Genomic DNA, 22,053 nt, shown 5'->3' on the forward strand with positions numbered 1-22,053 from the left:
CAGAGCTGTTTTTAAGAAGGAGAAAGAAAGTTTGTTTAATCACTTAATTGGCCAGTTGCATTTTTTCCTGATGTGCTCAGATCTAACAATGACTTGACATTGCTCAATGACTGAGCTTTTTCAGCTTTGGAGTTTCCCTGGATATAAATGAGTTTTATAAGCATGGAAACAGGGATGATCTGACTTTCTCCTTTTCCCTGATGTCACATGACTTTACAGAATGGCAGAATTTGGGGAAGATGGCCAGGTTTTTGCCTTTGAACGATAACCTCCTTAGTACACTCACCATATTTAATGTTAAACCACTGACAGTTTGGCTGAAAGCACTGTGCAATGGGAGTATGCATGGTATAAGTACACTGCCAGAGAAACACTTCATTAAAGCCTGGGCTTTAAGTCCCACCAGTGTTGCTCTCTTCAGCAAAGAGGATCAATTATTTCAGTGAAATAATAAGTACACGAGACAGAGGGAATTCTTAGGCCTATTCCCTTTCCTATTCAGTTACGTGATACTTCTTTTTTCCTTTGTATTTTTTATCCCAAAGAGTGGTCAGCCTCTCAATACAGTTCAAAACAAGCAATTAATTAGTCTTGTACCATCTTTGGCATACTTCACATAAACTTTTTTTGATGCTTTTTCTATCTTTGTGGGGGGTTTTAAATCTAAAGATGTGTAGATGTGTAAACACAATTGCACTGGTTTCACTTCATAAGACCATTTAGTTTAAATTGGTACAACTCAGTATGTTAGAGGTGCAAGATATACCAGTGTAAGCTAGATGCAACTCTGGCTGCTTTTAGAGATTTGCATCAGTTTTCACTCAGCTCACTATCTCACCTTGCATTGGTTTACAGTCAGCTACAGTATCTCACCTGTAGTTCAAAAAGTAAAAGTTATATAGAACGGGACTAACATAGTCTTGTTCAATATGACCCTGCTTCTCCTCCTCCCTCTGAAGTCAGTGGCAAGCTTACATAGAATTGTTGCCTTATCAGACTGCATGCTATTGCACACATACAGGGTGCTTTCAGATAACAAGGTCAGACACCAATGGCAAATAGAATGACTTTTTATTTGGTGGGGTATATATGTATAGTAGCATAATTATGAGTGGGTGACTGGGGCACAAGCTCTAGGTGGCAATTTGGAGGAGGCACAAGAATGGAGCCACCATGGTTGCCCAAGCTGCCACAGATGTTCTTGCAACTGTTCTTGCCCAGGGTGAATAACCTTGTTCCACCACCTCTGAATATGTATCACTTCTCAGCCAATTGCAGAACTGTTGGTTTTCCTGGACTTACATTGTTTATCACTTTACAGGCCCCATTTGACAAGAAATTATGGCTAGTTTGGGTTAGCATGCAAGAAAGTGTGAAGAAAGCCTTTATCATTTTGTATCTGCCTGTGTGCAGGACCTAAGCACAGTGTGATTGGCAAGTAAAACTATCATTTCCTCTTAGTGTCAGCAGTGGTGACTGCCTGTGCAAAGGAAGAGCACTTCTGTAAGGTTGGCAAATCAGTAAATTGACCGGTCAGATATTGTCATTTGCCTGGTCAATTGACTGTACATTTTTGACAGGTCAAAGATTATAGCAGTTTTACAAAAAAACCTAATTTTTTTTCTAGTTTTCTTGACAGAAATATGATTTTTTTTATCTTTCCTTTAATCATTTTTTAAATCATTTTTTTGTTTTTTGACACATTTCTTAATGGAAAAATTGTGCATTTTCTGTGTATTCTTTGAACCTATCAGCAATTTTTTTACAATTTTTGACTGATAGTTGACTGGTCAATTGACCAAACTTTATTTGACCAGTCAAATACCAAATCCTAGACTTCAGTGATGACAGAGCTTACACGCTAGCCAGTATTGCTGGGAGCACTGTCCTGGGTACTCTAGGCCTTTCTGTGGTCTATGACCACAGTGGTGGAAGAATGGCAGTAAGGAACAATATAGTCCTTAATTTAAGAACGCTATAAAGCATGAAGGTGTACACACCTGGGGAAAATGAAGTTGCGCAATCAGAGTTTTCGTAAGTATCACAGTAAAATAAAAAATTATTTCATATGGCATTTTATCTGTTTATCCTTTACCACTTAGCAAACGAAGATAAGCACTATTATCCCTATTTTGCAGATGAGGAAATTGCAACAACAAAGCTATCATTTGCCCAAAGCTACACAGCCCATTGTTGGCAGTATTGGAAATACGGGAATGCAATGCCAAAAATATGGGAATGCAGTGCTCCATCTCTTAGACTACAGTGCTGATATTCTATCTGTGTATCATCTTTTTTTCCCTTTGGCCCAAGCTTTGCAGGAATCAATAGCAGAAATACACTTTAACAATATCAAATGACAAGTTACCCTGTCTAAATAAATTCCAGGTAAATACAGATGCTAATACAAAACCGGTTTAGAGACAAGACCTTAATAAATTGCAACTGCTTGTCATGAAACTCTCAGTGCAAACTACCATACATTTTACATTTTCAGCCAGACTCCAGGCCAACTATGGTGTACGAGCAAAATGGCTTCATGTCTTATGCTCTGGCATGCATCCTGGGGGTTGCCAACCCCTGTTCAGTTCTATAAAAGAGAAATGCAAGTGCTATTTAAAGTGAAATCATACTTCTGGGTATATTGTTCTTCTATGAGACATCAGATGCTTCTCATCCTAATATAGTTCTATACTGTACATTTTCAGCCTGTTTGCTTTCAGCTCAGAGAAAGTATTTATGCATGTTGATTATGTTTGGGATAATTATATCCTGTATTAGACTTCAAGCAAACTGGTATTTCAAATTGGAGTTTTATCTGCTGTATAAAATGTCTAACTATATTGAGCAGAAATTACATATTCAAATTTGTGACTTGCATGCCAGAGTGCCAGATGTAGAGGGCAAACGTTGTATAATACAGGGTGAGAGATCTGACCACTACAGCAAGTTCCAAGAGTCCCCTGTGGTTCGGTGGTAGAATCCTTGTCTACCACACAGGGGACTTGGGTTTGATTCCCAGACGCGTACAACTACAGCCACGGAGGCACCAAACAAAGGTCTGGGCAGCCTCCACTCCTCCAAAAATTCCTGCCCAGGCACATGCATCAAAGGTCTGAGTGGCCGTTATGCATGCACCATGATCCAGGAGGATCAACGGTTGCCACAGTAAGTTCCGTAAAAGAAGCATTTAACCTAAGAACCAAAAAGATGCAGATGTGTGACTCAAGTTGGCCACCAGAATGTTTTTGAAGACTCTCTAAATAATTGGGCATGTAGAATGAAACAAGTAATGCAAATAGCAGGATTTTCATTGCTCTCTCTTGGTTGTAATGGCTAGTTCTTGGTGGTGATACTAAATTGTACATCTAAAATGCACAGAAATCAGCATAATTTCCACCATTTGAACTTGACTATAGAACATCCACTTGAGGGTCTCCTCTCACAGAAGTATGTTCTCATGAGAGGGTTGCTGGGCCTCTGGTTTCATTGAGAAGTTCATCAACTGGCTTCATCAAAAGTTTCAGCTAGGGTAAAGTGCACCAGTCCAAAATGTATTTCTGGTATACCAGTGGTTGAAATGCCCATGAAGTAACCACTCAGTTTTGTGGAGAACATTTGTAAATAAGAATTTAATTATAATTATATGCTAAAATGATAGGACATCCATGCTTTTACCAGAAAATCTAGTTTACCTTGTTAGTAGTGATTAAATTTCACATTAAATTCTTGGGGGAGTAGGGTTCTCCATATTTTCAAATGAAAGCAAAACTCAAGGGTAGGAAGCTAGAAATGTATAGAATTATACAGGAGAAAAACTTAGTATGCAGGTCTCTGAAGCAGAAATTACAACCACGTTGGCACAATGTTGAGGAAAGAAGTTAATATATTTTATTGGTGTTTTCTCCCCCCCATTCCCCAAGACCCTTCAGGCTCATGTGGGATACTTTTATGCCTTCTCAATCTACTGCTTAAATAAGCATTTCTATTACATGAAAACTGATTTCACAACTTTCTATAATATGTCATCTTCTCAATCAGTTGTGTGGAGTGACTTTAGCATAAGCCTGAAGCTTTTTCTTTCTTTCTTTTTTTTAAGCATAGACTTTTGGAGTCATCAACTATGTGGACATCTCAGCTTTCATTTAACAAAAGAAGAGTACGTTTCCAGTACTCATAACTGGGGAGAAAAGTTTGAATATAGAAATTGAGGGTCACTTGAAGGTTTCAAAGATGTCAGACCTATATAAACCCCCCCAAATCTTTTTGTTTATTCTCCTGGGTTTAAAATGCCATCTTGGTTTGCATCTGTTGAGGATCTGATACACAGTTTTTGAGTGCTTGGGGTTTGCAGTATTGTGACATGGAGTCTCTAAAACAATAAGATGTTAAATCTGGGACCAGATTTTATTTATTGACTTTTCAACTTGACCTTGCAAGCCCTTCATGGAGTAGAGGAAACAGAGGAAATATGCATCTGGCAGCAATCTTGAAAAGCAAAAATCATATCCTTTTTAAGAGAGCCTTTTCACACAGCTTATGCACCACTTAAATCTCAGTAACACACTTCAAAATAGGGTGTATGCAATGTAATACAAAGTTCACCATGCTCAGTATGGTCATCTGATTCATGGATGAGAGCATGGGGTCCAATGGAAGTAGATAGGCAAGAGAAGGAGCAAGCAACATGGTACATGTGGCGCAAGAATGCCAAGCCCTCATAAAACTTAGAAATGGTGCAGCTAAGTTCAGGGACAGGGAGAGGAAAGCAACTCATGTGGATGGTATGTTATACTCATGTAAGTCTCAGGCCTTACTACCTTTAAAAAGAAAATGTTTCTAGGGAGAAAATCTGTTGGACAGTTCTAAAGCTAGGAAAACACATTTTATGACTATGTTATACATCCATAAATAAATATTTTATAATGGAAGTGCTGACAGACCATAAAATAGATGGGCATGGGTACATGTTGCTGTCATATCCATGCAAGTCACTGGTTAACTGGCTGTATAAATTTGGAGTGGAATGCAATGAATAGAAACATGGAGTAGCTCCTGCACAGTCAGATTAGATCAGCAATAGCTACTGCCAGTCTGTGAGGTCCAAGAACATTCCATTCATTTCCTTGTTCTTAATGTGTTTAAAAACAAAAGGGTAAATACAAGTCAAAATACTGCAGCTCTATTCGCTGTTTTTCTCTCCACCAGAAATGGAAAAGTCATGACGAACAAATAAATAAACCCAGTTAAATGTAACTTAGTTTTACCCATCTGTTTCCTTTCAGGTTGTATCCCCCAAAACTTAACCCTTAAACTTTTTATAGTTGATGTGCCGTTTTAGTGTTTCTGATTTGCTACAAGACCTCTGCCTTGCAAATCCTTTATCATTTGTGTTCCAACTATGTCCTATGTGCACTCTCCCCGTGATATATATCCTCTTGAAAAGTAAGTGAATTTGGTGCTGCTCCAATTTCCCCAGCTCTGCTTCTGCCTCATTAATATGAGTGTCCCTCATTTCATCTGCTTCTCTCAACCGCCCATGTGTTTCTTGCTGCACCCGTTAGCCCCATCCCACCCTCCCCTACTTTACTGTTCTCCTCACCACACCATCTTCCAACCCTGCACACTCCTGCTGCTCAGTCTTTTCCCACTGAAGTGGAACACCTGTTCCCTTGCCACTCTCCAGATAGCCATTGTCCTTCACTTGCCTCTGCATGCCTCCTAGCTGGGGCAACCATTCCTAACTCCCTGAGGATTTAAAAAAAAATAGCACGGGGTTATACATTACAAAGTTAAAAAAAGAGAGAGGGAGGGAGGGAGAGGAAGAAACAGAAGTGTAGGCAAGGGAGAAAAGAGATGTTTTCAGACAAGATTTGAAAATAGATGGAAAGTCAATGAGGCAGAGAGAGCGAGTGCCTTCCATGTCAGGGGTTGAAAACCACCTGAGGTTCCTGTTCTTTCTCCTCCACCTCCTCCTGGGCCATCAGAGCTTTTTCCTAGGAGTATCCATGCTGAAATAATAGCAGCAGTAGGAGAGGAAATCTCAGGGGCTGTGTTTGCTCCCTGGAAAATTATGATGGGGGTTCAGGGGAACATGTCTAAGAAGGTGGAATGAAACGACCGTTTAAAAATGAAGAATTCACTCATTTGAAAAAACAACAACAGTGAGCCTTAAAGGAAACAAAATTAGCAACAAAACTGCAGACATACAAAACCCAAATGAAAGTTAAAAAGACTTAATGTGGGACAGACCAGACAAAACCCTGCAATTTATCTCTAGAGGCAGAAGCCAGGAAAATTCCCCATTCCTCAACTATGTGTTCCTTGGCTCTGAACGTTCAACAGCTTTTCATCCAGAGAATTTTCCCTTCCCCCCACACTCCTCCCATCTCTTTCAGAGCTTGCATTATCAAGTGCCAAAGTGCAATATGTTGTGATACTCTTAGTTCACAGCTTCAGGACCTAGGTATAATTTCTGTTCCACTTCTAGAAATTTCCCAGGTCAGCCAAAGAACTCCATTAAAATGAAAAATGCAAGACCCTGTTAAACCCAAAGGGGAAAACAAAATAATGAGAACCAGAAGACTAGTGAAATACACTGAGACAGAAAATCACAGAGCAAACACTATCAGACAAGCAAGAGAAATAATAAGGAAAATGATTGCAATGTATAAGGCTTAATAAACTATTCCGCTCTATTAATGCTATGTTGAGTTGAATGGATAAATATGTGCAGCCCTATCATTGAAGCTTACACACAATTGTTCTGCTAAGCCTTATACTATTTTAAGTTAATGGATTTAGGGCTCTATCTGATGCCAAAATACCATTTATCCTGAAAACTGTGTGGCATTCTGCACAGCTATACCAGAGTGAGGCGATTTCTGACTGTTCACACATGTAAGGCCTAAAGCAGCACAGAGTATTTACTTGTAGCTGCTGCCCAAGTAGAACAAATAATATAGAAAGCTTTACCTGCCCGTAGTTTAAGATCAGAGTAGTTTGCTGTTGCTATTTAACAGAATGAGGGAGAGATTAAATAGATGCTCTGATTTGCAGAAGTGCAAAGTAAAATAAATCTTATCACATGCCAGAAATTTTGTCCTTTGATTTTGCGGGGGGGGGGGGGGGGGGGGGGGGGGGTTTTGTTTGTGTTGGTGGGGGGGGGGGGGGGGGGTGGTAGTGGCTTATTACAAGAGAGGACCCATTCTGGCAAGGGAAGCTATGAAGTTTATGTTCCACTCTGTGTAATCAGGCTCAGATTCACTTGCGTTGTGAAGAGTTCTGCTGCCTTACTTGTTTCCTCCAGGGGAAGTCCAAAACCAGTCCTTGAAGATGACCTTAGCATTGAAAACAAGCAATTCATTGTTACAGCATGAGACTGGTGACACAGAGTTCTTTTTACTATCAGTATAAATGCATTCTCTTTCTTTGGCAGTTATACCCTTATTAGCAAAGGGAGGAGCAGAGCAACTCAAGTCATTCTAAATTTGTGGTGCTTCCTTTACCAATGGACTGACCTCAGCTTCTCTGGCTTCTTGTCTAAGAGGGTTTGCAAGATCCTTCTCATTGTGCAGCAAGGGATTCTTCTTTCCTCTCGCCTTTCCCTTCCCCTGCCTCTGCCTTTGCCATGTAAAGGAACACTCTGACTTGCACAAGTGCTAGCAACTGTGGTTGTATACCTCCTAGGCCATGTACAGGTGTGACTTCCTACAAGGGAATCGCCACTCTCCCAGTAGAAACTAGGGCATGCAAATATTCATTCATTTTCTCCCAGAGAAAACTTGCTGCTTCTGGGAGAAAGTCCTTACCTGGAAGGTCTCCTCTGCAAGAGAGCTTTTCTTACAAGAATTAATACCTGTATGCTGCTGGTTGCTCAGCTCCTCCATGATCAGGAGTTATCAAGCAGCAGTTTCTCCTGTGCTTTCTCCAGACCAAGGAGAAGTGGGGGAAGAGGCCGGGGAATTACCTCAACTCTTCTTAATTATTTCTTGGGAGTAGGTGAAGGGCTTTGCCTTGCTGCTACCTCTGCTCTGCTCCTGAAGACCCAGGCGGGAGGGAGCAGCAGGACAATTCTTCCCCGTCTGGGGTAACTTTTCCTGCTGCTCCATTCTTTGCCTTCCACGTCCCCCCCCCACTCCCCCCCAGCTTTCTTGGGACCAGAAAGAGTGGAGAAGCTGCTGCTCCTTATGCCTTCCCCAAACTGGAAGAGCAGGGGAGAGGGAGTGGCTGTACTGCCTCCTCTCCCAGATGCATGTCTACTGGTGAAAATTTCTCAGATATTTCCACCACTAGAAATGAACAGCTCTTCATACCATTAGTTCTGATCTCTTCACCTGGAAAGAACGGGAAAGGGTTGTGACCAGAGTATCTTACATTTCTCTGAATCATAGCAGACAAACAGAATCATTACAGTCAAGGCAACGTATCCCTGAAACTGCTGGGGGCCAGTTTGGGCCTTGACTCTTCCCAGGTTTAGGGAACCTGAGGATTTGGCTCCATCTGTCTATTCTTTGTACTTACCCTTCCAAAATGTTTTACAAATGAAAAAAAATCAAGGAACAAAAAGGAGAGAAATCATGTGGTCTTAATGGATCAAAGGACTGGGCCTTAGGGCAATTCTGTTTTCTAATTCATGCTGAGTCAGCAGCTCACAATGTGAAACTTATACCATATGACCACCTTGTTTTTCAGTCAACTGCATCCTGAAAAACTGGAAAGGGTTGTAACTAAGACAAGTCTGCTTGTCTTGCCTACAAAGGGGTGAATGACTGTAAATAGAGGCCTTTATTAAAGCTAGAGATCAAACCCCAAAAAGGCAATAATCTAAGAATTTACACCTATCCCTATCCCATTTTCATTTTCTGGAATAAAAGCATGTGAATGGTATTGGGAGTATGATTATTTAAAAGGAGAACCATAGAAAATTAGGTTTGGAAGGGACCTTAGGAAGTCATCTAGTCCAACCCCCTGCTCAAAGCAGGACCAGCCCTAACTAGATCATTCCAGCCAGGGCTTTGTCAAGCCAGGCCTTAAAAACGTCCAAGAATGGAGATTCCACACCCTCTCTAGGTAACCTGTTCCAGTGCTTTCACCACCATTCTGGTAAGAAGGTTTTTCCTAATATCCAACCTAAACCTCCCTTGCTGCAAGTTGCGACCATTGTTCCTTTTTCTGTCACTGAGAACAATCCAGCTTCTAACTCTTTAGAACCACCCTTCAGGTAGTTGAAGGCTGCTATCATATCCTTCCTTGGTCTTCTCTTCTGCAGACTAAATAAACCCAGTTCCCACAGACTCTCCTCAGAAATCATATGCCCCAGCCCCTTCACCATTTTCAATGCCCTCTGCTGGACTCTCTCTAACTTGTCCACATCATTTCTATACTGGGGGCCCCAAAACTGGACACAATACTCCAGATGTGACCTCACCAATGCACAATAGAGGGGAATAATTGCTTCCCTTGATCTGCTTTCAACGTTCCTACTAATGCAACCCAGTATGCTGTTAACCTTCTTGGCAACAAGGGTACACTGTGGACTCATAACCAGTTTATTGTCCACTGTAACCCCCAGGTCCTCTTCTACAGAACTGCTGCTTAGCCATTTGGTCCCAAGCCTGTATTGGTGCATGGGATTCTTCCATCCTAAGTGCAGGACTTTGCACTTGTCCTTGTTGAACCTCATGAGATTTCTTTTGGCCCAATCCTCCAATTTGTCTAGGTCACTCTGAATCCTAGCCCTACCCTCCCGTGTATCTACTACTCCCCACAGCTTGGTGTCAATGAAGAAGGCCAATGTGGTGCCTATCTTCAAGAAAGTGGATCCGGCAAACTACAGGCCCATCAACCTGACCTCTGTCCCGGAGAAGGTCTTAGAAAAGTTTATCAAAGAAACCATTCTTAACAGACTGGCCGATGGCAACATCCTGAGGGATAGCCAGCGTGGGTTTGTTGCAGGTAGGTCTTGCTTGACCAATCTTATCTCCTTTTATGACCAGGTGACCTATCACCTGAACAAGGGAGAGGAGATTGATGTCAAATATCTTTACTTTAAAAAAGCCTTTGATCCGGTATCCCCCGATCACCTCTTGGCAAAACTGGTCAACTGCGGCCTTGGGTTCACCACGATCCAGTGGCCAGGGAATTAGCTCCGTGGTCGGGCCCAGAGGGTGGTGGTGGATGGAAGTCCATCATCATGGTGCACTGTGACCAGTGGGGTTCCTCAAGGCTCTGTCCTTGGGCCTATATTATTCAACATCTTCATTAATGATGTGGACACTGGAGTCGGAAGTGGACTGGCCAAGTACGCCGACGACTCCAAACTCTGGGGTAAAGCGTCACCACCTGAGGACAGGAGGATAATCCAGGCTGACCTGGACAGGCTCAGCAAATGGGTGGATGAGAGCCTGATGGTGTTTAACACCGAAAAATTCAAGGTTCTCCACCTTGGGAAGAGAAACCCGCAGCATGCTTATAGACTCGGCAGCGCTACACTGGCTAGCACTATGGACAAAAGGGACTTGGGGGTCATGATTGACCATAAGATGAACATGAGCCATCAAAGTGATGTTGCAGCTAGTAAAGCAAGCAAAACGCTGGCTTGCATCCATAGATGCTTCTCAAGCAAATCCCAGAACATCATTCTCTCGTTGTAGTCGACCTTGGTGAGGCTGCAGCTGGAGTACTGCATCCAGTTTTGGGCTCCACACTTCAAAAAGGATATGGAGAAGCTTGAGAGGGTGCAGAGGAGAGCCACACGCATGATCAGAAGTCAGGAAAACAGACCTTATGAAGAGAGGCTGAGAGCTATGGGACTCTTCAGCCTGGAAAAGCATGGGCTATGGGGTGCCTATTAGTTTATAAGGGATACTCACCAGGATCTGGGGGAACATCTGTTCATCAGAGCACCCCAAGGGATGACAAGGTTGAATGGTCACAAACTCCTCCAGGACCGTTTCAGGCTGGATGTGGAGGAGCGAGTGCGGACGTGGTAGAGAGACCTGGAAAATGCCGCTTCTGGAGCGGTTACCTTATTAGGCTAGAAGCTCCAAGATCAGAGGGTGGCGAAAAGATAGGGGTTTCAACGAGAGAAAAGGCGGAGACTGGAGGAGAAGAGAAGGGGGAAAGAAAGGACCCCAGAGGAACTAACAGCTTACCTGAGAGTGTCTTGCAACGTGGGGAAGAGGACAGAGCTCCGAGGGCGAGGGACAGATCCTTGATGAGAAAAACCCCACGGGATGCATCCTCTGCTGGCAGATCTAGAAAAGAAACAAAGAAAAGATAAAAGTGCATTTTACTCACCCTCCCAGGCTGGGTGACCGTGACAGATAGCCCTGCAAGAGGACTCGGGGCATCAGTCATACACAGGATAAAAGGTAGACTCATAGGTTATCAAGATAACAAGGGTGTGTATAGTGTGGTTGGAAGATAGAAGAACACACCAGGAAAAGAAAAGCGAGTGGACCAAAAGTAAAAAGAGACTTTGTTTATGAATCCTAGATTCTGTTCATCCAAATTAATAGCTAGAGTATAAGATCATTATATAAGAAGAGTTACAAAGTTGATATAATAGATAAGGTTGAAAAGAAAGATAGATAGGAAGAGACAGCTTTTGCCTGAATGTAAAGGAAAGTTGTACAGAGTGATAAAAGATAAAAATAAAGACAAGTATTAATCAGAATCAGACTGTTTATATATATATATATATATATATCTTCAAGTGCAGACGAATATCCAGAGAAGTGAGCGAGATAGTTTACCCATAATACCCATGAACCCCTAAGAAACACATAATAAAAACGAGCGAACAAAAAAAAAAAAAAGAGAGAATAGCCCTCCCAACTAGTGACATCACAAATTAGAATATAATAATAATAATATCCAAGACATGGCAGGCGGGAAAGTCGGGGATACCGACGGTTCGTGAGGTAACTATATAGGGACACGGGCATTTTAGGCACGACAACCTCACTGGACATAAGGAAAATCTTCTTTACTGTCTCAGCCCCCAAGGTCTGGAATAGACTGCTGCCGGAGGTGGTTCAAGCACCTACTTTAAATGCCTTCAAGAGAAATTTGGATGTTTATCTTGCTGGAATCATGTGACCCCTGCTGACTTCCTGCCCCTCGGGCAGCGGGCTGGACTCAAAGATCTTCCGAGGTCCTTCCAGCCCTAATGTCTATGAAATCTATATGGAACAAAACCAGCCCCAGGACTGACCCCTGGGGCACTCCACTCGTTAGTGGCTTCCAGCTAGACATTGAGCCATTGATTACTACCTGTTGAGCCGGACAATCCAGCCAGCTTTCTATCGACCTTACAGTCCATTCATCCAACCCATATTTCCTACACTGGTCTACAGCAAACAAGCTGTGGGAGATGGTATCAAAAGCCTTGCCAAAGTCCAGGTATATTATTACATCCACCACTTTCCCCGCATCCACGGAGTCAGTTATCTCATCAGAGAATATAATCAGGTTGGTCAGGCATGACTTGCTCTTGGTGAATCCGTGCTGACTGTTCCTGATCACTTTTTCCTCTTCCAAGTGCTTAGAAATGGATTCTTTGAGGATCTGCTCCATGATTTTTCTGGGAACTAAGGTGAGGCTAACTGATCTGTAGTTCCCTGGATCCTTCTCCTTCCTTTAAAGATGGGCACTGTATTTGCCCTTTTCCAATTATCTGGGACCTCCCCCAGTCACCACAATTTTCAAAGATAGTGGCCAGTGTGCGGGCCGGGAGCGGTCTGAGGCTTTCGGGGGCGCGCGGCGGGCTGTGGCCAGCAGCCCTGGCACGTGGGTCAGGGAATTCGGCACGACGGACTAGAATTAGGCACGGACTCGTAGCGGTTGATTAAAGATTATTTTACTTACACCGTAGATGGTCGCGGTGCAGGCAGGAAAACTTGCTTGAGTTGCAGTTACAAACGAAAAGAAAACTCGCACGAACAAGACCTGTAGAAAACTCGAGCCTCTTGAAACAACCCGGGCAGAGCTCTGGATACACACACACACACAAAGTTTGTTAGGCTCCGTGGACCGAGCGCGCAGGGAAGGGGTTCATCGAGGGATAGCGTTTCGGCGACGGGGAGAGGCTAGAGGTTGATCAGGCCCCTATATCCTTCTTAAGGCACACGCTGGGTTCGTTGAGCTCCACAGCGCGCTTAGAGTTCTTCACGAGATGTGAAGTCCTCCTTCTCCTCCTCCAACTTGGGCGGAAACCGCTCAAGCCTCTTATACGGCTAGCAAGCCAATCGCTAGCCACCATGTGGGAATAATTTAGAAACAGCCAATAGTGGGAAACAAATTTACATACGGGTGGCGGGAACTCCTTTGCATCAGGGTTTTCTCTATGCAACTGAGAATTGCACCGTGCAAAGAAAGCTCCATGTGGCGGGAAATAATTCTGCAGTGCCGAAGCGCACACAAAATCATACCCTTTGGGTCATGACAGCCAGCAGCTCTGCAATCACATCAGCCAACTTCCTCAGCATCCTCAAATGCATTGCATCTGGCCCCATGCACTTGTACACATTCCACATTTCTAAATTGTCCCTAACCTGTTCTTTCACCACTGAGGGCTGCTCACCTTCTCTCCAAACAGTGCTATCCTGTACAGTATGCTGGGAGCTGACCATGCCTGTGAAGACTGAGGTAAAAAAAAGGCATTGAGTGCTTCAGCTTTTTTCTCACCGTCTGTCATTAGGTGTACTTGGCACTGTGAATCCTTGGAGAGATGTTCTTATTTATGGAGTTGTTTTGACTGCCTTTTAAACCATTGCAAAAAATGTTTTGGATTATGATTCACAGCAAAAAAAGATTGAAATGTTTTTAAGAATCCAAACACCCCTCTGATGTGAGCATAATAAACTAGGGAATTCATTAGAGTTGAGTTCTGTGCTGTATAGTTCTCCTGAGAATTTTTATAAATCCCTAAAATGCTGTCCTTTCCTGTTTACCTGCTGATACTGCAAAGACAGCACATTATTAGAATTTCTTTAGTGGATTGCAAAATATTTAAGTACATGTTTTTATGTCTCATTAGCTATAGCTAATTTTCCTTTAAATGATTTGTAGTATAAAAATAAAATGCACCCCCTTCACCTCTCACTTCCTCCATTGGTCTGAATCAAATTTTGGATCTAGATCAGAATATTAAATGCTCCAGAATTTAGGTGCACTTGGTTGGATTAGATTTTGATATGGGACAGTTTCTACCCTAAAATCCATAACTTTACCATTAAGTTAATGCACTGTTCACATGGCCTCTGATCCTGTAAACTGCTCCCTCCACTCATCCAGACCTTTCTGCTTATACAGAACCCTGCTATCTTCAACAGTAAGAATTGAACCTTTTTGTTGAATGCACTGATACTGCACTGCTTCTGACTAGTGTCTGGATGACAGTTTTAAGAAAACAATCACTTTATTTTGAGACTGAAAAAGATTATCACATGGGAAGAACCTGGGAGTGGTAATGGGCACACTATTAGAATTTGCTGATCTATGTGTAGATGAGACTGCTTTGCAGAAGTTTTTCCAGACATATGGAGAGCTGGGTAACATTGCATACCTTGTTGTAAAAGCAGTATTTTTATTCATTTATGTATGTATGTATGAATTGACAGCTTAGGAATGTGGTGGTTTGATTTGCTTTGTTACAATGCAGTCATGTTTTTAGTCCAGAAACCAGACCGTTATATTCCAGTTGGTAACATGACTAGTGTTAGTGCCCTAAAAGCCCTTCTTCTGACCTTCTGGAAAGTATGTACACAGTGTGAGCCTGGAGGACTTTTGAGGTAGGAGCCCAAAAGGAAATCCATAACATCATTGTGGGTGGCCTTGTCCAAGCCTTCATCTTACTTTACTATTTCCAAACTTCTGCCTTGCCCTTCCCGAGGTCCCTGGGTTAGCCAACCAGCAGGATGACTCAGAACACATTTTGTAGTTTGTGGTCTTCATGGGAGACTTGGCTAAATTAAGCTCACTTTCCTGGGAGACTTAGCTAAATTAAGCTCACTTTCCTAACAGCCAGCATTACTGCCTTAGGTCTTCTTTAAACAGATCATCATTGTGAGGGAGTAATTTATTTAAATAAAAATCCCAGAAGAAAATATTAAATAAATTTTACACCATTTGATGGCCATAAAAATTATTATGAAATTATTTCTTGAATGTTATCAGTACACTTGTGCCACCAGCCCCATCCCTCCCCTTCATCCCTGTCATGAACTTAGAAATATGATCCAGAATTTTAAATATTACAAGGTTGGGATCTGCACTTCTGGTTCAGCTGGCTAGAAAGATTGAGACTAATTGAGACAAGCAGATCAGATTCTGAAACCAGTCTCCCACGTAAAAGTCTAGGGGGAAAGTATTGCGTTGGAATCATTGCTGCTCAAAATATATTCTTTTTCTTTTTCTTTTCTGCTATGGATGAAATGGGTGAGATACACAAATTATGAAGACTGAAAATGTAGAATGCTGAAAGACTCGCATCCCTTCAGTGTAAATGATTGTTTATAGCCTTACGTGTCCATCTGATGCAAATGCCATATTTTTTCATATATAACCTGCCCACAAGTAAAACACACCTTGTTTTTGGAAAGCAAAATGTAGAAAAAAAAAAGTTTTTCCAGAGTTATGTCTGATTACATGATGTGTAATAAGTCCTACTGGGAGCATAGAGTATTCCGGAAGCTTGGCATCCCAGGAGAAGGAACTTCCTGGTGTGGTAGTTCCTGCTGCCTCACCCAGACTGTCTCCTGGGATGCCACATATCCTGGACACTGAGACATTGTCACATCAGGCTGGCCCCAGACCTTCTCCAGGGCAATAGCAAGACTGTTACTTCACTGTAGATAGTTCTTTATATAAGTTCCTGTAAATGAAGTGTTGTTTCCACAAACCTGTTTCAGATATTAACAGCAACTCACTATGCATGTCACAAGCAGCAGTCCTCAGCCAATATCTACAGCTATAAGACGGTTAACATAAGACTCCATCTTTTCTGCTTGTTGAGACCAGAGAGAAGTAGCAGCTATCCTGGCAGCTGCATGGCATGCACAGTGTCTCTAGGATTGCTTCTTTTCTGGAAAAGAAAAAAATCAGCTTTCCTGCTTAAGACACATAACCGAAGTATTTATCTATTTTTTTATCCAGGGGGAAAGGACATGTTGTATGTGAGTAAATAAAGTTCTTTAAAACAAAAGTGTACCAAATTTTGTTTCAAATCTTTGTAATTGGTGAGTAAAATGATTGATTGTCATTCAGTATGAGGGATGAGAGACTTTCTATTTCCCCTTTCTTTCCCTCCTTTCTCTTCTTCTCACTCCTGAAATTTAACTTGCATTCTTCCAGGTTTTCACAGAGTTTAATTCATGAAACAGTAACTCAGAATTAAATTCACCCAAAACTTCCAGTTTGTCTGTTTTATGTCCTTACATGACTTACCCCCAAACTATGGAAGCACACATTTACAAATCTGGCAAGAGGTTTTTTCCTCTCAAGTCGAAAATTCAAGTTGAATACATTTTGTCTGGTTTCAGCCTTGTGTGGTGCGTATTTTAGCAACACATTTTACAACACAAACTTGCTGCTAATAAAATGCTGGGATTTTTCTTCTCTGAAGACAGGAGAAGTGGTAGGACTTAAATGTTTTAAGAGGAGTAAGGGTGCTAAGCCTCATGCAGAGAGTTACAGGAAAGAATTGGGCAGGCTGGGAGGAAAAACAGCAGACAGCCTGCAGATATTTCTGTATTAATGCTGTTAGACGTGTTCTTCAGGTTCTTTACAAGAGAAGCATTAGGAGAAACAATGTCAGTGTCTGAGTATAGAAGTTCTAATGTTCAATGCGTCTTTTGAGGACTTGACTGGTACTTGCAGGTTATTGGTCTGGTTTAATAAAGCATATAATTATGTACTCAAATGATTAAAACTGATCCAGTGGGAGAGAGGTGGCTGTTAGCCTTGTCACTTTAAATACAGCTTCATCTTAACAATTGTTGCCATTGTATGAAAGGAGTTTCCCAAGCACTCTGCCCTTCCTACATGTAACTGCTGGAGTGCCATATGTTGCTGTGTAAGTAGCAACAAGATAGTTCTGATTCAATTACCTTGTCTTTTAAACAGTTTGTCTGTTAACCTGGCACTGCCTTAATCTCTAAAACACTGATGTCAGTTGTACAGTTTTGGTGGAGCTGAATATTCACCCTATTGTTTTTAACTTGGGCCTTTCTACAGAATATATAAAATGCTTTTGTGAATGTTTTTATTCTATAATTTTCTCTGCCATCCTTCTAAGATACAGTTGTAAATGAGTTGCTGTTTTTTCCTCATATAAGAGAAATGAACTTAAATTGAAATTTAAATGAGTAACGGTAGTTCCTTCAGGGGTATATGTGGGGTAGGTTGGAGATTTGTTAAAACAAGACTGATTTTTGCAGTTCAGTTAATCCTGACAAATTGGGTAAAAAGATTATTTTGATAATGTTGTGTGGGGAGAGAGAGAGAAGGAGAACTGGCAAGCTGGAATCTGAGTGTGGAAAAGCAGCACTGAGAACTCTGCAGTCGCACTGACCTGTGGGTTGGTGGTGTGAGCTGCTGATGGTGTTCACTACGCACCAAGGAAGACAAACATTTGGAGTGCCCGGGGCCTCTATTCACCTTGATTCATCAAAGAATCTAGGCATGTGCCAAACGTCTCAGCATGTGAATAATCCCATGGAAATGTATTTATTTGCATTTCAAAAATGTGCTGCAGAATTTACCCTTTTATTCTCTTTGCAACTCCATTCCTTGTCCGTAAAATGGGCCTAATATTCCCTTTCTCCATCATTTTCTGTCTTGTTTAGAGCATAAACAGGAACTATCCATGTGTAATAGTCTGGAGATCTCCTAACATAAATAATATAGCACAAGGACTTGGATTTGGATCTTATCCATGACATATTTTATTTTTGTTTAGAGTTTGCTTTGAAGGGGGAAAGTGAAGCCAACAGACATAATAAAGCAGGAAATATTATCCTGCATGGATGTCTAAGATAATCTAACCCATTTGGAGGAGGAAAAAAAGCTTTATGAAGCATGCACATAGTTCCAGTTAATTTAACTAGAAACTTCTCTTAAATGTGGATGCTCATGTGTGTGTCTGTGCTCATGCTCAAACCCCCCTCCCCTGCTGCAGCTGCCCAGAGCCCACACCCGGGCTACCCTGTGGCTCTCCTGCACTGCCACCACTGCTCCGCTGGGCAGCCCAGAGGCAGCAGTGATGGAGGTGGAGTGGAGCCCGGGCACATGCACTTTTAACACGCACAGAAACTTAATGCAAAAACCAATTGCCACATTCATCATACGTGTTAACTGCAATTAATTCACCAAACAGAATTTCACGGTTGGTTCCAGGGGAGGGGAATCGAGCTGCTGGCTGTGAGCTTGCAGCTGATTTCCCCTAGCAATGGCCTCTCCTTCCTACCAGCCCTTGCTTTTTTCAGAATGGGGGGGGGGGGAAGCGAGCAGAGGGAGCTTGTTCTAGGGGTTCCCCAGCCAGTGCTGAAGGGTGGGGTTGGGTGAATTGGAGCCCCCCGATGTCAGGGGGTGGAGGGGAGCTCCAGTATACCCACCCCACCCTCCAGCATACGCTGAAAAACCCTCAGACAAAACTCCCTCTGCTTCTTTTCTCCCCTCTGATTCTGAAAACACCTCAGAGGCTGGCAGGCAGGTGGACACAAGTTACAGACGACACTATGTTTTGAATTGTCTTCACCTGAACCCTCATGCAATGGAAAACATAGTGTCATGCAATGAGGGTTCAGATTTTTGCCCAGGGAACCATTTTTGAAATGGTCTGCAGCTGCACATTTGTGTTTGGTCACAGCTATAGACCGCTTTCTGTGGCCAGATTGTGCAAAATTGTTACTTCTGTCTGTGCTCTAAGAATCAGGCTGATATTGGTGGTGGTATGCTGCCTCTTCTTTGGTCTCATTTAAAGCTAAAAGCTTGGTTTGACTCATTATGAGAAGCTGAGAAAATACGTTTGAGATTAACCTTTTCTCTGTCTTTTTTTCCTATTACTTTGAACTAAATAAGTAAAAGGGGGATAAATGACAATTTTGGGATAGTAGGCACTACCAGTATATGCCTCAATTTATGAAAATACACAATTCACGAAAAATATTGGATTGTTGGAAAGTCATGGCAGACAGTTCACTCTAGTAAGGAGAGATCTTCCCCCCGCATCGCAAAACCTTTTTACAGGCTGGATTGCACCTCTTGGCTTCTGCTATCTTGTGCAAATGATGATACAGGCAATTCCTTTCTCCTTCCCACCAGAGAGTTCACATCGCTGCTAGCTTTAACTTCTGTTCTGGCACAAGGCTATAGTTCTGTTTTCAGGCCCTTGCTGTCCTTTGGCACCTTGTGCTATTCGTACCCTCCCAGAAGGCAGTCCTTTGCTAGGTTACTTTTTGCTTTAAATTGTTTTTCTTTTTGGAGCCCTGTTGTTGTTCATAGTTCCAGATTTAACTTGAGATTCTGTATGTGGTTTTTTTTACCCTTTCTTCCACAGATCCTTTCCCCACTGGGCAGGCACCAGAGTGTCATATGATTACATTTCTAAATGAAAGTACTCAAACTGGTTGCCTGGTTTCTGTCTGAATATAATTTTTTTTCTTATACCTGTATGTCCAGGCATGCTCACATTTCTTTCTCTAGTCTCATAACTCAACTGCCATAGGCCTGCAGAATATCTGTGCTTGGGAAGCCAGTCTGAATATAGATTTTAAAAAAGAAGCCCAGACCCTAGTTAAAGTCTCAGAGGGCTTTAATTTAATTTCAGAGAAGCATTTGGTCTCTTCAAATGCAGTTAGCTTGCAAAATTACATATAGCAGAAGCTTCAAGAAAAGTCTGAAAGCCATTTATGTAATCAAGACAAATTATAAAATTTTCAGTTGTTATATTTTATTTAAATAAACTGTGTGCTAAACCTGTGACACACACCAGCATTTGAAGTGAAATATAAAAGTCAAGAGTCAGACGGTATTTCAGTGGCAAAACTGGGAAATATTAACTGGGAGAAACACAAACCTTTTTATTTCACTCATGTTTTACATTTTCTGTCTCTCCCGTTTAGGCACTACACAGAAATGGCTTTATGGATTTGGATACTTTGCATTTTGAGCTGTTTTTGTGTCACCTTAGGATTCAAGCTTGAGGAATGCTTTCAAAGTTCCACGGAGTTAAACCATCTTACAGTGAACTACGATACTGGGACAGTCTACTTAGGAGCAGTAAATGCCTTGCATCAGCTTCAAAATGATTTGAATGAACAGCTGTCTGTAGAAACAGGTCCAAAAAAAGATAACAAAAAGTGTACACCTCCTATTGATGAAAACCAGTGCAATGAAGCAACTTTGACTCCCAATTTCAACAAGTTACTTTTGTTAGACAAGCAAGAGAAAAAAATTATTGTGTGTGGGAGTCTTTTTAAGGGAATTTGTGATATCAGAGAACTGGAGAAGATTTCAAATGTTACCTACTACATTGATAGCAGTGGGGAAAAGTCCTTTGTGGCAAGCAATGATGAAAGTATCTCAACTGTTGGCCTAATTACATCCCTGAGAAATGGTCAGCAAGTGCTGTTTGTGGGGAAAGGGAATGGACCCCAAGATAATGGCATTATAATTAGCACTCGGCAGCTCTATGAGGGAGATGGGAAAGACATTTTTGAAACGTATACAGACTCTACAGCCATTAAGTCAGTGTATCACTCCTCAAACATGCAGCAGTTTGTGACAGTCTTTGAAGACAATGATTATGTTTATTTTATTTATAATCAGCAAGAGAAACAGCCTCCTAGTAACCGAACACTAATTGCACGCCTGTGCAAAAATGATGACCACTATTATTCCTACTTTGAAATGGTCTTGGGTTGTAAGGATGATGATGGTGCTTATGACCACTGTCATTCAGTCTTTGTTACTACCCCAGGAAAAGACCTACCAGAGACCATAGTTCATCTGGAAGAGGATGATAAAGTGCTCCTTGCACTCTTCAGCAAAGTCAACAAAGATAATGGCTCTCTAAGATCTGCCATGTGTGTGTTTTCCTTGAGGCAGATCAACGCAAAGATGGAAGAAAATCGGGAGAATTGCTATACAAAGGGGGAAAAAACATTTTACAAAGCCTTTGGATCAGAGACCATCCAGTGTAACGGAGGTGTACAGGTATTGTGAAACTTTAAATGTAGAATCCATGTTCAGAATTTTCTGTTCAGTCTATTGACCAGATACATGCAGTCAGATGACTGGATGCTGATAAGATATTTTCAAACTAGAAATGCAATTCAGTTTTTTGGGTTTTTCTCCTTTTTTTATACAGTAAGGTTAATTTTCTCTTGCTGCTAATCCAGTTACTGTAATAAACTCATCATCACTTGGATTCTCTTAACTGAGACAGAACGATGGTCTTCAAAACAACTTCAATCACAAGCTGTTGTGTTCAAAATTCTTTTCTGCAAGAAGGAAAATTTTCCTCTGGTGTGGAAATGATTAGGTGAATTTGTACCACCTGTTTTACACTGGAGGTCAGGCTGCAGATCTCTATAGTGCTTAATTATTTTTTAGGGGGGGGTTAAAATCCTCAGACTAGGTTTTAAGTGCTCATGAGTTTAATGTTGTTGTCTGGACTTTTTAATTTCCAAGCAGAAGATCTGCATATTTCTTATGCCCATGCCTTGATCATTTGATCTCTGGCCTAATAAATTTCCACTCCTTTTCTTTGGCCTGTCAACACATCTGTTTGAGAGCCTTGTTTTAGCCACTTAGAATATTTCCATCCTCCATTTCCTCTTTTTTGTGATTTAGCATGTTGCCTTTGCAGCATTCCGGGAAGCCAAAAAAATCTATTGCTTGCAATGTTTGTCACAAAAAATAAAATACAATTTAGGGATTCTGTATCTGATGAGTAGGCAAACTTTTTAAATTCTGGGCAAGGAGGTGATGTGACTGTAAGATTTAAAGAGCACTAAGTGCTAAGTTTTTGTGTTACCAGTCTCA

General features: G+C 41.7%; 1 protein-coding gene across 7 annotated transcripts in view; it reads left to right on the forward strand.

Annotated features, from left to right (window-relative positions):
- Positions 1-22,053, forward strand: part of PLXNB2 (plexin B2) — a 351,969-nt gene that overhangs the window by 228,565 nt on the left and 101,351 nt on the right. For all 7 annotated transcript variants that reach the window (XM_025208550.1, XM_025208549.1, XM_006027363.3 and 4 more), the window contains one exon: positions 20,130-21,222. In XM_025208550.1, coding sequence (XP_025064335.1) covers positions 20,143-21,222 — 1,080 coding nt within the window. In that variant the 5' untranslated portion in view covers positions 20,130-20,142. The remainder of the gene's footprint in view (positions 1-20,129; positions 21,223-22,053) is intronic.

The sequence above is a fragment of the Alligator sinensis genome, unplaced genomic scaffold (genome assembly GCF_000455745.1).
Source record: "Alligator sinensis unplaced genomic scaffold, ASM45574v1 scaffold660_1, whole genome shotgun sequence".
Classification (NCBI taxonomy): Eukaryota; Metazoa; Chordata; order Crocodylia; family Alligatoridae; genus Alligator; species Alligator sinensis.